We start from the raw sequence: 14,949 nt of genomic DNA, 5'->3' as shown, positions 1-14,949 counted from the left end.
TGCTGTAAGGTGAACCTACACCCAAGTCTCAGGTCTTTTGCAGCCTCTTAACAGGTTTTCCTTCACGATTTCCCTGTATTTAGCTCCATCCATCTTTCCATCAACTCTAACCAGCTTTCCATCCCCACGGCATGAGGATGCCACCACCATGCTTGGCAGAGGGGATGGAGTTTTCAGTGTGATGTGCAATGTTAGTCTTTCGTCACATATAGCATTTTGGATTTAGTCCAAAAAGTCTCATCTAACAAGAGCATCTTCTTCCACATAATTTTTCAAGGCACTGTATATATAATGAATAAAAAATACTTAGAGTTTTTCTTAAATTGTACAAATTAATTTATTGTATTTTAACTATCAATGTCATGGCCAATGTTGATGTATCTAACAAAGCCAAACTAAAGTTGACTATACATTTATGTGAACCTTACACATCTCCTTTTACCTATAGATAAACTAATATAACAGGCTAATACAATGGCTACAGAGGGTATCTTATTGGAAACACAATAAAGGCAGTTTGCAATAAAAATGTGTATTGCACATTTCACAATTACATACCACAATCAGATCTTTTCACTGTACACTGGACCATAACAAATCACCATTTTGTCTATATATACAAGAGCCCAGAAGACTTGTTTGCAATATACTAAATGCTACTTTTTCTATACATTTAAGTATTTACTTGCAGTACCCATTGTGTCCCAAACTGTAAGTTATTTTCATGTTTTGTAATGTTTACCTTAAATCCACTTTATACAGTGCCTGCATAAAGTATTCACATCCTTTCAAACTTTTTTATTATATTGATTATCAACATTCAGTTAAAGATGATTTTAACTTCCACAGGAAAATAATGTATCTAGTTGGCCAAGCACATTGCATATCATGTCAGACTTAAAAGTTGTCCTTTTCCCAAAAGTTTGTTTTTCGATATTTTCAGAATGTGATTATAAAGAATTTTCTATTGAACGTTTGTTTTTTCAAATGAGTCCAGATCTTTAGTTGTCAGCCTTAGTACAAGGTTTATTTGCTCCATTGCGAGCGCTGTGTTCAACATAAGAAATACAAGTGCATCTCAATAAATTAGAATACCATCAAAAAGTTAATTTATTTTAGTAATTCAATACAAAAAGGGAACCACATATATTATATTGAGTCATTACACACAGAGTGATCTATTTCAGGTGTTTATTTCTGTTAGTGTTGATGATTACGGCTTACAGTCAATGAAAGCCCAAAAGTCATTATCTTAGAAAATTAGAATAATTTCCACAAAACACCTGCAAAGGCTTCTTAAGCAATTAAAATGGTCCCTTAGTCTGGTTCAGTAGGATACACAATCATGGGGAAGACTGCTGACTTGACAGATGTCGAGAAGGTAGTCATTGACACACTCCACAAGGAGGGTAAGCCACAAAAGGTCATTGCTAAAGAAGCTGGTTGTTCACAGAGTGCTGTATGCAAGCCTATTAATGGAAAGTTGAGTGGAAGGAAAAAAGGGTGGTAGAAAAAGGTGCACAAGAAGCCTTAATAGGATTGTTAAGGAAAGGCCATTCAAACATTTGGGGGAGATTATATATAATATACAGCATGTGTTTTCCTTTTTGTATTGAACTACTGAAATAAATTAACTTTTTTTTATGATATTCTATTTTATTGAGATGCACTTGTAGGTTCCTGTGTTGAGATATCACTGGTGCAACATATGCATAAAGTATTTTGCACTCCGGCCTTTTTTTTTATGCCATCCTAGAGACCTTGTAATAATCAATGAAAAACAATTGTACATATTGGTAAATTTAGTAGAACCTACTGTTATTTTACATTAGCGGCTCCTTCTCAATGTGTCTGTTATCTTACATACTTCTTGCGTATCTGTGGACTTTGTTGACAGCACATGCAGTTTGTCTGCCACTACATATCTTATGATAACTTCTTTAGTGCTAGATTCTAGGTTGTTGAGTCTCACGAGGCTTCTACAGACTGCTAGGCTTTGCTTTTCTTGTATTAAACTGTGAAGATGTCTTTCTTTGGAAAGATTGGACTTAGTACACTGAAACTCGATGTCAAATGGAAGTAGGTCACACTCAAAGATGGTGATCTCTTACCAGCACAGAGAGGTCAGTAAGGCACAAGAGGTCCCCGTGGTGTCACACGACCCAATGGAAGGCATAAAATGTAACAATTTTAATATGGAAAGTAACAAGGAATTAGGGTGGTTTTTACATCAGATACAGATATTGGCTAGCATTCCCTGAAGTACTGTTTTTTTTTTTTGTTTTTTTTTTCAAGTGTTGCAAATGTATGCCACCATTGTGCAAGGTCTCATGTGCTTCATGTTCCTGAAATATAATTAGAAACTTTTATGCATAAGTCCCATGGCTGAGACAGACTCGTGTTGGATTCCCTTAGGAAGAAGATGGCCAGAAAATAGTGTTAATCATCATCTCCAAGATGGGTAATATTTCTACGCATTACAGCTGGTTCCACATCAATTCATCATCAGAAGAAAGTTGACGATGATAGATTAGCAGCCACATACTAAACCTGCTTTGTTATATTAAAGAGTGGTCCAAAAGAAAAGCATTTTTTGCCTAACTTTGTCTATTTAGTCCCATAGTCTAAGCCATTTTCTAATATATTTGGTTTGTAAATGTCCTACCATTCCCTAACTATACGAACAGCCACTGTGCTTTTTTTGTACTTCCTGTCTGATGAGGATTCATTTGAGTACTGCAGTGCATTCTGGGATATGTAAAGCGTCATCGGTGGGAAAAGGCTGTGGTCACTGTCACAGTCCTGTCCCTCCCTGAAATGAAGTGTCATTAGTGACACTCGTTTCAGAGTTGGTGCTGTCACTGCTGTGTTCCTCAGTGTCTTCCTAGTGCAGTGTCTCTATCCCCACCACCTCACCGTGCGCTGTTTCTCCCCTCATGTGATGTCTTCTTTGTGCAGTATCTCCTTTTGTGTCCCGTGATGAGAGCAGCGTCTGGACTGTTATCGGCTTATGAATAGGAATAAATCGGCAGCAGAGAGGTGTCACTGTCAGAAACCAGTAATGTCACCTTCGGGGCAGTGTTGACATACTGCTCCGAATTGTATAGTGACATCACTCTGCTGCTGGCTTAGAATTCATAAGCCAATAACGGTATGGATCCTGCACTTATCTCACGGCATGGAAGGGTCCAGAAAAAAGAGAGCATGGGGATTCAGACATTGCACTAGGAAGACTTTCAGTGAAAAAAGCTGTGACATCACCGCCCATGAAACAAGCATCATTGATGATGTTCGTTTCAGGGAGGGGCAACGGCTGTGATAGTGACTGCTGCCTTTTCCCCCTTATGATGCTTTTAATATCCCAGCATGTACTGGGGTACTCAAACGAATCCCATCAAAGAGATAATAGAAAAAAAAACCCAGTAGCTGCTAGATAGTATAGTTAGGCTATGTGCGCACGTTGCGTACAGTTCACTGCAGAAATTTCTGCAGCGATCTGAAGAGCACATGTGCGCTTTAAATCGCTGCAGAAATGTCCGTAGTGAAGCCGATTCCATGCGCTCTGCCTGCAGCTCCTCCCATAGACAGAGCAGGAGCTGCCGGCAAAGCGCACGGAAGAAGTGACATGTCACTTCTTTTTACGCAGCGCTTCGGCAGCAGTGGCGCTCTAAAACGCCACGTGCACACGGCCCCTGCACAATCTCCATAGACTGTGCAGGGGACGCAGGACGCATGCAGTTACGCTGCGCTACAAAGCGCGGCGTAACTGCATGTATTTACGCAACGTGCGCACATAGCCTAAGGTAGCGAATTTTTAAAGCAAGTATATTAGAAAATTCTTTAGATTATGGCACTAAATAGGAAGTTAGGAGAAAAATGCTTTGCTTTTAGACGACCCCTTTACATCCACTCAATACATTAACAGAAAAATAAAATACTATTAAATTTTTTAGGCTTAAAGTTAAATCTTTTGCACCTAAAGGAAAACATCCTATTGTGTTATATACTGTATATACTGCTCAAAAAAATAAAAGGAATACCTAAACAACAATATGGTATCTTACTGTTTCCCTTGTTTATTTGAGCAGTATATCTATCTATCTTTACCTATATATATATATATATATATATATTTATTTATATTTATATATATATATATATATATATATATATATATATATATATATATATATACTGTACATGGGAATCCTTTTAAGGGGTTATTACCCACGTGGGCTCCCTTTTGTAGTCCCCTGAGTAAAGGAAAAACAAACTGAAACTTAACTTCCATACTGGACCTATTCCAGCAATGTCGGCGTCTGGTCTTCCAGCACAATTGTGACATTGTCACATGATTGCTTCAGCCAATCATCGGCTGCTAATTGGTTACCTAAGTCACACTTGCTTTGGATAAAACTCTGATGTCTTAGAAAGTTGTGAGAGTCGTAGCCAATTAGCAGCCACTCATTGATTGCAATGCGAAAGTTACACCATTATCGGATCACCGGACACCAATATTGCTGGATTGACGTTGGTATGGGAGGGGACTATATATATATATGGTTTATTTTTTATGTGGAAACCACAGCTGTTAAGAGTCTACTAAGAAATGTGCCAATACTAGAATACAGACATAGCATTTCTCAACTCAAGCCTCCTTCACACGTCAGTGATTCCGGTACATATGACACCCGTTTTCATGAGTACCGGAGACACTGATATACGCAGATTCATTAAAATCAATGGGTCTGAGCAAACATCAGTGTCTTCACAAGGACTGTGTGTCTCTATGGAGCACATGCGTGTCCATGTGTTCCGCATGGAGTCCGTTTTTTTCCCGCAGTATTCATGTCACATGGACCAAACACTGATGTGATCCATGTGACACTTACTGGAGAAACACGTGTCTTTGAAATAAAATTATTTTCTATACTCAACTGTCTCCAGCACTGCTGTCTTCGGCGCTGCTTTCACTTGCTTCCTGGTCCTGCTCATTATGCTCATGCATATTCACTGCACTGTGGACCTGGAAGCAGCAGCACTGGAGACATCAACACCAGGGACAGCAGCACGGGGGACAGGTGAGTAAAAAGGTTCTGCTCTCCGTGTGCTATTACTGAGATAGCACAGAGAGAACACTAGTGTGCCAAAATCATGGCACGTGGATGGGCCATACGCACCTTCAACACGGCCATGCACATTACAAATGTTTTTCACTGACGTGTGAAAAGGGTCTAACACACAGCATGGTAATTATACAAAGATGAAGATAGATCTCACACTCAGAAAGCTTTAACTTGATGCTGTGGGCGTGCATAACATGATTTGCAAGAACATTAACCCTGATAATGTCCAGTAAGTCGGTCGTACAAACCTCGCTTCCTCTGCGCATCAAGCCAAGGGATGCAGCGGTAACACATGACTTACTACTGACTATCAATTTTGCAGCTGGCTGTGTCCTTTATGACCATTTTTCCCTGGGTATGCAGAGTGCACCGATGAAGCCTGGGTGCGTACATGCAGTGTACTGCAAATTGACTTGGAAGCAGAGAATTCCAAAGAGCTGCTCTTGAAAATCACGTTACTGACACCCACAGGGGCATTGATAACATGATTAGTGGGATTAATAGTAACACACCTATTATGGCTAATCAAAGTACAGTCTAACATAATAAGTCTGCAATAACTCTACGTGACTGCAGACTTATGAATCCTGGGTGTGACCATCTAGTGGGTGCGGCCATACGCAATACACTTGTAATGAGCGAGGTTGCACCCACTAGTCGAGTTCTGGCTGGGAACATGCATAGCACACAATTACGGTCACGTAAATCCTCAAAATGCACCGTGTGTGCTCTGGGAAGATTCATAAATCTGCAATCCTATAGAATCACTGTAGACTAAAGGCCCCGTTACACGCAACAACAGATCTAACGATATATCGCCAGGGTCACAGATTCCGTGACGCTCATCCGGCATCGTTAGCGACGTCGTTGCGTGTGACAGCAAGGAACGACCGTTAACTATGGGAAATACTCACCTTATCGTCTATCGTTGACACATCATTCCTTTTTAAAAAATTGTTGATTGTAGAGGACGGAGGTTGTTCATCATTCCCGAGGCAGCACACATTGCTATGTGTGACACCTCGGGAACGATGAACTGCAACTTACCTGCGGCCGCCGGCAATGTGGAAGGAAGAAGATGGGTGGGATGTTACGTCCCGCTTATCTCCGCCCCTTTGGTTCTATTGGGTGGCCACTTAGTGACGCTGCTGTGACGCCGCACGAACCGCTTCCTTAGAAAAGAGGCGGTTCGCCGGCAACAGTGACGTCGCTAGGCAGTGTGACGGCTCCAAACGATTTGTGTGCCACGGGCAGCGATTTGCCCATGACGCACAAACGACAGGGGCGGCTGCTTTCACTTGCGATATCGCTGCGTGTAACACCCCCTTTATCATTTTAGACCGGACAACCTCAATCATAAATTGGACAGGTAGGTGTTACAAGTCTCCATGCCCCCCCAAGTTTGCCCTTTTTGGCAAAGTCAACCAAAACTGATGTGAAAATGACAAAAAGCCCATTTTTACAAAACCTTGCATTACACAAACAATTTGCGACTTTTCACAGTGTTTTACACAAAGCTCCATTTTGTTTTCAGGGTACAAGTGTTTTTCAATTCTGTTGAACCTGTTGTGATGCTTGTACTCAGTAAACCCTCTTTTGTGGAAAGCCTTAGCCACTAAGGCTATGTGTCCACGGGAGATTAAACCTGCGGACTTATCTGCGGATAATCTGCCGATTTTCTGTATTTTCTAGATAAATCCGCAGATTTCAGCAAGTACAGACACTCCATGTTATCCTATGGGACATGGGGTGGGCTGTGTCCATGCTGCGGATACGTATGGCTGCGGAACATGCTGCGAATGTTCCGCAGCCGCACGTAATTGTATGTCAATTATTTCTGCGGAATTACCTGCGGAAATCCCGGCCCTCCACTATGGAGACAGAGGCCGGGACTTCCGCAGGTAAGTCGCACGAATGCCCGCTGGTTTACCGCAGCTATTTCGCTGTACTACCGCAGCTGAAAATAGCTGCGGATTCCGGCGAGCAGCTGTGGGAAACCTTCGGACATACCTGCGGATTTTTCCGCAGATACAAACTCCCGTGGGCACATAGCCTAAGTGTTACGCTAGAGCAGGGTTCCCCAACTCCAGTCCTCGAGGGCCGCCAACAATGCATGTTTTCAGGATTTCCTTAGCATTGCATGGGTGTTGGAATCATCAACTGTGCAGGTGATTAAAATTATCACATGTGCAATACTAAGGAAATCCTGAAAACATGCACTGTTGGCGGCCCTTGAGGACTGGAATTGGGGACCCATGCGCTAGAGGATATGCTCCAGAAAAAAAATCTGTACAAATAAGAGCATGCTGAGGAATATCAAATCTGAATCTTTTCTGCACAAAAGTAGCTATCATGTGGATTTGAAAATTCCCAGCATGATCTGATTTTTGATCTTTTCAATACAGCAGGTGGAAAAATACAGCTAAATTCAAGACATAATCTTCATGTAACACAAGCAGATTTTGCCAAAGATTTCCCATGGATAAGATGTCTGAATTCTGAACTTATGAGGGCGATGTATGTAGGGAAAATATTTGATTGGAACCCACAAATTATCTATATAGAACTAAACTTGCCCTATTTAATATTAGGAAACTATCTTAATAAAATGAATAAATGAATTAATGAAAGACATATTTTAATTTTTTTTCTCTAGAATTCAATTATTTTCATTCAAATTTACTATTTTCTGTTTATAGAGAAAAATCATTATTACTCGAAAGCAATAGCAAAATAACAAGGTTTCATTCATTCCAGTAGCAGCAATAGCAACAGTGCCACTTCTCACTTCTTATGTCAGGAGAGAATATATTAATATCTCATGCATGCTACACATATACAGACTGTGAACCCTCTAAATCATCACTGGTTCAGAGTTATAGGACACGTATAGCATGTTTTCAGAGCAGATAGTGGTTATGCCTTATTGCATTTGTAGTTTTTTTTCACAGTGTTGATTTTTGCTTTAATAATTATGCCTGATTAGCATGAAAAATAATGACAAAATACTCTGATATAAGGAGATTCAAATGCTCAGTCTCTGACTTCAGGACCCAAGCAAGAGCAGCACGTGGTGCTGCTGGGCCACAGCTACAAGTCTTTGCCAAGTTCTTCAATCTCATCCAATACAAAGTCCATGTCTTCACGGCTGACCTGGGGACTAATTATAATGTGACGGAAAAAATTGACTTTCTCACGATGAGGCTGATATCCTATCATCATGCTTCCTTTTTTCATCATTCTCTCTTTAATTGTGGGGGCTACCTAAAAAATAGAAAAAGAAAATTCAGTTACAATGATTACTTAGAAGAATTCCCTTTTGAGTATCATTTATAATATGAAATCTGTCAGTTGAATCAACCCTCCTAAGCCACCTATGTGGGCACACAGATCATAGAAAGTTTAATAAAATGATACCTTGTTATCTGTATTCTGATGTCTTAATCTCAAGAAATTCATTAGGTTTTGACTCAAAGGAATTGTTGACTGACAGTTTCCTATCTGCTGAACTGTACATAATAATAACTAGCACATTAGAGCAGCAGAGCTGAACATTTTCTCATTACAAACACATCAGCACTTGTAGTTCTGCTCTAACAGTGATAGAAAATCTGCTCTACTTCACTCCCTTAAGTTAAAAAAAGTGTTTGTTGTAATCAGGCACTGTTTTAGTAAAATGCTGCAGCTGCATATGTTTTTGTAAGGAAACAAAGTTCAGCTTTGCTGTACTGTGTTAGTTTTCACTGAACAGCTTTGCAGTGAGATAAGGCTTTCAGTTATTACATGTCTCACTTTGGTAACGCCCCTTCTCATTTAAAACAAGCTCTGGAGGAAGATTCTCAGAGTCCGGCATATAGATCTTAACAGCTCATATACTGTACTTAATAGAAAAATATGGATTTCTGTATTTCTCTGTAAAAGGATATCAGAAGGCATACATCAAAATATAATTTTATTCATCTTTCTATGACCTGTATGTCCATATGAAAAGCTTAGGAGGGTTGTTCCTACTAAAAATTCCCTTTTAAGAGTAACTGTCCTTTTAATTTATATTTAACAAATTGATAATACACATGAAAATAAGTATTTTTTAATATAAATTAATCAGAGAAAATTGCTTTTTTCTCCTACTAGATTAATCTTTCACTCTCAATTCATAGGTAAAATCTGTAAAATATTTATTCAGCGAAGAGTTGACAGATTTTCCCATTACTTATATAGAAGATGAAAGTTAGGACTCTTAAAATTCTGTGGAGAGGGAGGGAGGAGGAAATAACTAGAGGCAAACACAGACATTCTGCTGCAAGTTCTCCAGAAAGAACAGTTACAGATTTCCATAGAACTTTTTGAGCACCAACTGTCATTTCAGTAATAGAAAAATCTGTATGCATATATATATATATATATATATATATATATATATAAAACAATTATTCTTTACATTTACAGAAAAGTGTTTACTAGCTCACCAAATATTTACGCATTAGTTGATTCACATTTAAAGTTAGCTTTAGAAATATTCAGAGCACAATGCATTGTAGAGCTTTAGCCACCCACTTAAAGCAAATAAAAACTGTTAAAGGCAATCTGTCAGCAGGTTTTTGTTATCTAATCTGACAATGGCATGCTGTAGGGTTTAACACAGAGCTTTCAGTGATGTGTCTCTAATCACACTGTGAACTTGTTTACCTGCAATGTTTCTTTAAACTTCAAGAGATTATCATTGCCGGACTAGGTCAGCTTGAAGTCAGCTTGAAGTCAGCTAGTCGGCACATTCCCTGCTGTGATTAGTAGCTCACTGTCTATGGACATTGTTTATTGAGAGCCTGGTGTGGGTATGGACTGATTTATCAGCTCTACTGCATTGCTAAATCTAAAAACGGATTGTGTGAAAACCGCTGCACACAGTAAACTAAAGGGGGATTTACATGCTACGACATCGCTAATGCAAAGTCGTTGGGGTCACGGAATTGGTGACGCACATCTGGCCGCATGAGCGATGCCGTTGCGTGTGACACCGATGAGCGATTTTGCATCGTTGCAAAAACGTGCAAAATCGCTCATCAGTGACATGGGGCTCCATTCTCAAAAATCGTTACTACAGCAGTAACGAAGTTGTTCCTCGTTCCTGCGGCAGCACACATCGCTCCGTGTGACACCGCAGGAACGAGGAACCTCTCCTTACCTGCCTCCTGGCCGCTATGCGGAAGAAAGGAGGTGGGCGGGATGTTACGTCCCGCTCAGCTCCGCCCCTCCGCTGCTATTGAGCGGCCGCTCAGTGACGTCGCTGTGATGCCACACGGACTGCCCCCTTAGAAAGGAGGCGGTTCGCCGGTCAGAGCGACATCGCCGGGCAGGTAAGTATGTGTGATGGGTCTGGGCGATGTTGTGTGGCACGGGCAGCGATATGCCAACAGATGGGGGCGGGTACCCACACTAGTGATATCGGGACCGATATCGCAGTGTGTAAAGCCCACTTAAAAGATACATCTTTGGATTCAGGGTCTCTTAACCAACATAAAGCTGCTCTCACATGATGAAGCAAATGCCTGCTGACAGATTCCCTTTAAGGTATATCTCCAGTTTAGAAAACTCATAACATAATATAGAAACATGAGACTAGTTTGTATAATGTGGTTATGTGAGATGGTACCCCAATTAATAACTAAATCAATGGCTCTAATTAAATCCATTCCTGGCCCTTCAGCTTTGTGTTTGAGTTTGGTTTACAAAACTTTTTTCAGTGTTTTATTGATTGGTGGGGTTCCTCTCACAAGTCATACATTTATAAAGACTGGCGGTGCACTTTAAGGTACCTTATTGTTTGGATATAATATAAAAGTATTCTAAGGATCAAATATAAAACTTTTAAAAGCAGTTTGAGATGTGTAAATGTAGAGAAAGCTGTGATGTTTTATAGCTTAAATCAGTACAAGTAACACAAAAAAACCCTTTTATGATAAAACATAGTCCATTTGCACTCAGAACATTGGTTTTCCTGAGGTTGTTAACAAACTGAAATACAACATAACAGAAAACTATAGAGAAAATACATTAATGTAAACAGAGAAAAAGTCACTGCAGAAAAGTTTGGCATCTGAAGGTCACATGTTACAATTTTTACAGAATTCATGAAAAAATCTTTGATATGAAATTAAGGCTGAAGGGAAAGGAATTGCTTTGAAATTATAGCCATTCATTCAGTCAGAACATTGTGAAGGTTTCCTCTAAAGCAGAGATGTCAAACTCAAATACATATAGGGCTAAAATGAAAAACTTGGATAAAATTGCGGGCCAACCTAGTTGCGGACTTGCGGCCCCACATAGTTCTCCACACAGAGCAATGAGCCCCACATAGTCCGCCATACAGATTAATGGACCCCTAATAGTCTTCCATACCGACTAATGTGCCCCAAATAGTCTTCCATACAAAACAATTTGCCCCACATAGTCCTTCATACAGAAAAATGGCCCCCACATATCCCTCAATACCAAACAATGTGACCCACAGAGTCTTCCATACAAATTAAAAGGCCCCAAATATACCTCTATAAAAAATAATGTTCCCCCCAAAGTCCTCCATACAAAATAATGGGCTACACATATCCCTCCATAAAGAATAATGTGCCTCATATAGTCATCCAAACAGAATAATAAGCCCCATGAAGCCCTCCCTACAGATTTATGGGCCCCACATAATTTTCCATAAAAAATGATGGACCCTCTATAGTCCTCCACACAGAAAAATGGCCCCACATAGTCCCCCATACAGACAAATGAGCCCCAAATAATGCTACATACAGAATAATGTGCCCCACATAGTCCTCCATGTAGATCAATGAGCCCCACATATCCTTCCTTACAGATTAATGGGCTCCACATAGTCATCCATACAGGCTAATGTGCCCCACATATCCTTCCATTCAAAAAAATTGGCCCAACATAGCCCTACATACAAAATAATGGGTCCCACTAAGCCCTCTATACAGATTAATGGGCTCCAAATAGTCCTTCATACAGAATAACGCACCCCACATAGCCCTCCATACAGAATAATGTGCCTCACAAAGCCTTCTATACAGAATAATGTGCCCACATAACCCTCCATACAGAATAATTGGCCCCACATAGCCCTCCATACAGACTAATGGGCCCCACACTGTCCTTCATACAGAATAATGGGCCCCACACTGTCCTTCATACAGAATAATGGGCCCCACATAGTCCTATAAACAGAAACATGGGCCCCACATAGCACTCCATACAGACTAATGGGCCCCACATTGTCCTTCATACAGAATAATGGGCCCCACATAGCCTTCCATACAGAATAATGGGCCCCACATAGCTCTCCATACAGAATAATGGGCCCCACATAGCTCTCCATACAGAATAATGGGCCCCACATTGTCCTTCATACCGAATAATGGGCCCTACATAGTCCTATAAACAAAATAATGGTCCCCACATAGCACTCCATACAGACCTAGTGCTGTCTTCTGCTTGACTGACAGCCTTTATAAAGTGTGACTTCCAGCAAAAGAGTTGTCAGTCAAGCAAGAGAAGGTGTCATTGGGCAAGGAATAGAGCTGGAGTGACAGAGGCTTCAGATCTACCAGTAACCTCATTTACATATCAATTGAAATGCTGGTTTCTCAGTAACAAAAGAATGAACTGGCCATGTAAAGGTATTTCTGGACTTGTCCTTGAAAAAGCTACATGCACATTTAAATAGTTTTGGGGATGAAATCCTGATGACATTCCTTTTAAACAGTTAATAAATTAAATAAAAAATATACTTTTATATAGGAAATAGGATACACAGAATCATATACAGTGGAACCTTGGTTTACGAGAACAATCTGTTCTGAGACTGTGCTTGAAAACCAAGTTACTTGTCTAGCAAAGCAAAATTTCCCATAGGAAATAATGCAAGCTCAGACAATTTGTTCCACAACTTGTTCAATGTCCCATCCTGGTCCCCAATTGTACTATTCCACACAAGCACAAACACGCACAAACACACACAAACACGCACGCACACACACATATTATGCTCACCTTACCTTCCGTTCCATCGCCGGCCTCCTAGTTCTTGCAGTTTGCCGGTACAGCATGTGTATCGGGTAACCTTCGCGACCGATTGCCGAGCTTCCGCTGCCAGAGCGCTGACGTCAAAAAGGCAGGAGCCGCTTGCCTATGATTGGTCAGCGCACTGCCTTTGAGAAGTGGCTGACAGCGGAGGTTCCTCAATCGCCGCGATGGTTACCTAATACACATCCTGTGCCGGCGGACTACAAGAATCAGGAGGTTGGCGAGAGAACGGTAAGGTAAGGTGAGCATAATATGTGTGTGTTTGTGTGTGTTTGTGTGTGTGTGTTTGTGCGTGCTTGTGTGTGTTTCTGTGGACTGCAAGAGCGGGTCAGAGCGCGGTGAAAGTACGGAACCGGAAGTGTGTGTGGTGAGTATTTGCTCATATGGCAAAGCTTGCTCTTAATCTGAGTTACAAATTTACAGCACGCTTTGCTCGTATAGCGAAATGCTCGCACACCGCGTTACTCGTAAACCGAGGTTCCACTGTACTAGAAGCCCAATGTGGTGTATAGAACACACCATGCACAGCTTGCCTCCACCTTGTTGTGTGCAGTGTATATATCTTTTTTTATGTGTGGGCAAATCATTGACGTAACTACAGCTGCCTACTCAAGCTCCTTTTGTTTCTTCATTAATAAAAGAAATCATTAACTTGATTATGCTTCAATATGCTTTGATTTGGCCAATAACAACTATATGAATTATATATGTAAATAAACATATAATATATATTTGTCATTCTGTACAATAGTAACAAAGAATAATAAGGTTACAGCAATATTCTACATTATGCAATTTAGTTGAAATATCTGAAAAATGAATCATAGGTGACTAATGCCCTGATTTCTAAGTACATGTGTGCGCTATTTACTATATGACTCAAAGTGAATCATTGGGAAAAAGTCAAGGTTTGCATATATTACCCAGTATTGACCGGATGAAGGTTTATAGCTCAGCACGGTCAATAAGCTGAAGATTTTCCCAATTAAAGCTGGCAGACTATGCTTCTTGTTATCAGATAAATAATAGTGTGTACATGTAAAGCTAAATACATTAATACAATTAATTTAGGTAAGGTTTTAACGTGAAAAAAGGGTATATGGTCCTTTTTAATAAAAAAAAAACGAAACAAAGTTTACAGTTGGGCCATATATATAATTCAATGATCCATAAAGATGGCATTCTACGAAAAAGTTTCCATTTTTAAATTGCCTTAAAGCAGGAAAATAGAATTTCTAAGCATATTTTAACATATGCATTAGATGTTTTTTCAATTTCTAGACTAATATCAGAGAGTCCACCGGGGCCCAAACACAAAATCTGGAGCAGAGCTTCACAGTCTATCCATAAGAGGCTCCTCAAACAACAGAATCCTGCTATGTCTGCACCCTGCCTGAAATACAATAGATCTGTCCTGATTTCCAAACACAATATTGTATGAAAAGCTTTGCAAAATAAAGTATGCACATTTTTTATTTATTGATTTATTTTATTTGCTTATATAGTGCCATTGAATGGAATCTGTTGTTTTGCTATGTAATCTGAAGACAGCATTCTGTAAGTGTTAACACACAGATTGCAGCCATGTGTCTCATATCACGCTGTTAACTGCTATTTGCCTGAAATGTTTGTTTTAACTTCAGGAGGTTATCATTGCCAGACTGGGTCAGCTAGTCTAGTACACCCCCTCCTATGATTAGCACCTCACTATCTATAGACATTGTATATT

General features: G+C 40.1%; 1 protein-coding gene across 1 annotated transcript in view; it reads right to left on the bottom strand.

Annotated features, from left to right (window-relative positions):
- Positions 1–331: 331 nt before the first annotated feature.
- GADL1 (glutamate decarboxylase like 1) overlaps positions 332–14,949 on the bottom strand; it is a 495,595-nt gene continuing 480,977 nt past the window's right edge. The window contains exon 15 of the mRNA XM_075315246.1: positions 332–8,390. Within this exon, the coding sequence (XP_075171361.1) occupies positions 8,217–8,390 (174 nt within the window). The 3' untranslated portion in view covers positions 332–8,216. The remainder of the gene's footprint in view (positions 8,391–14,949) is intronic.

This window comes from Anomaloglossus baeobatrachus, chromosome 6 (assembly GCF_048569485.1).
Source record: "Anomaloglossus baeobatrachus isolate aAnoBae1 chromosome 6, aAnoBae1.hap1, whole genome shotgun sequence".
NCBI lineage: Eukaryota > Metazoa > Chordata > Amphibia > Anura > Aromobatidae > Anomaloglossus > Anomaloglossus baeobatrachus.
Note: the sequence above shows the minus strand (reverse complement) of the source record. Positions and strands in the feature narration are given on the sequence as shown.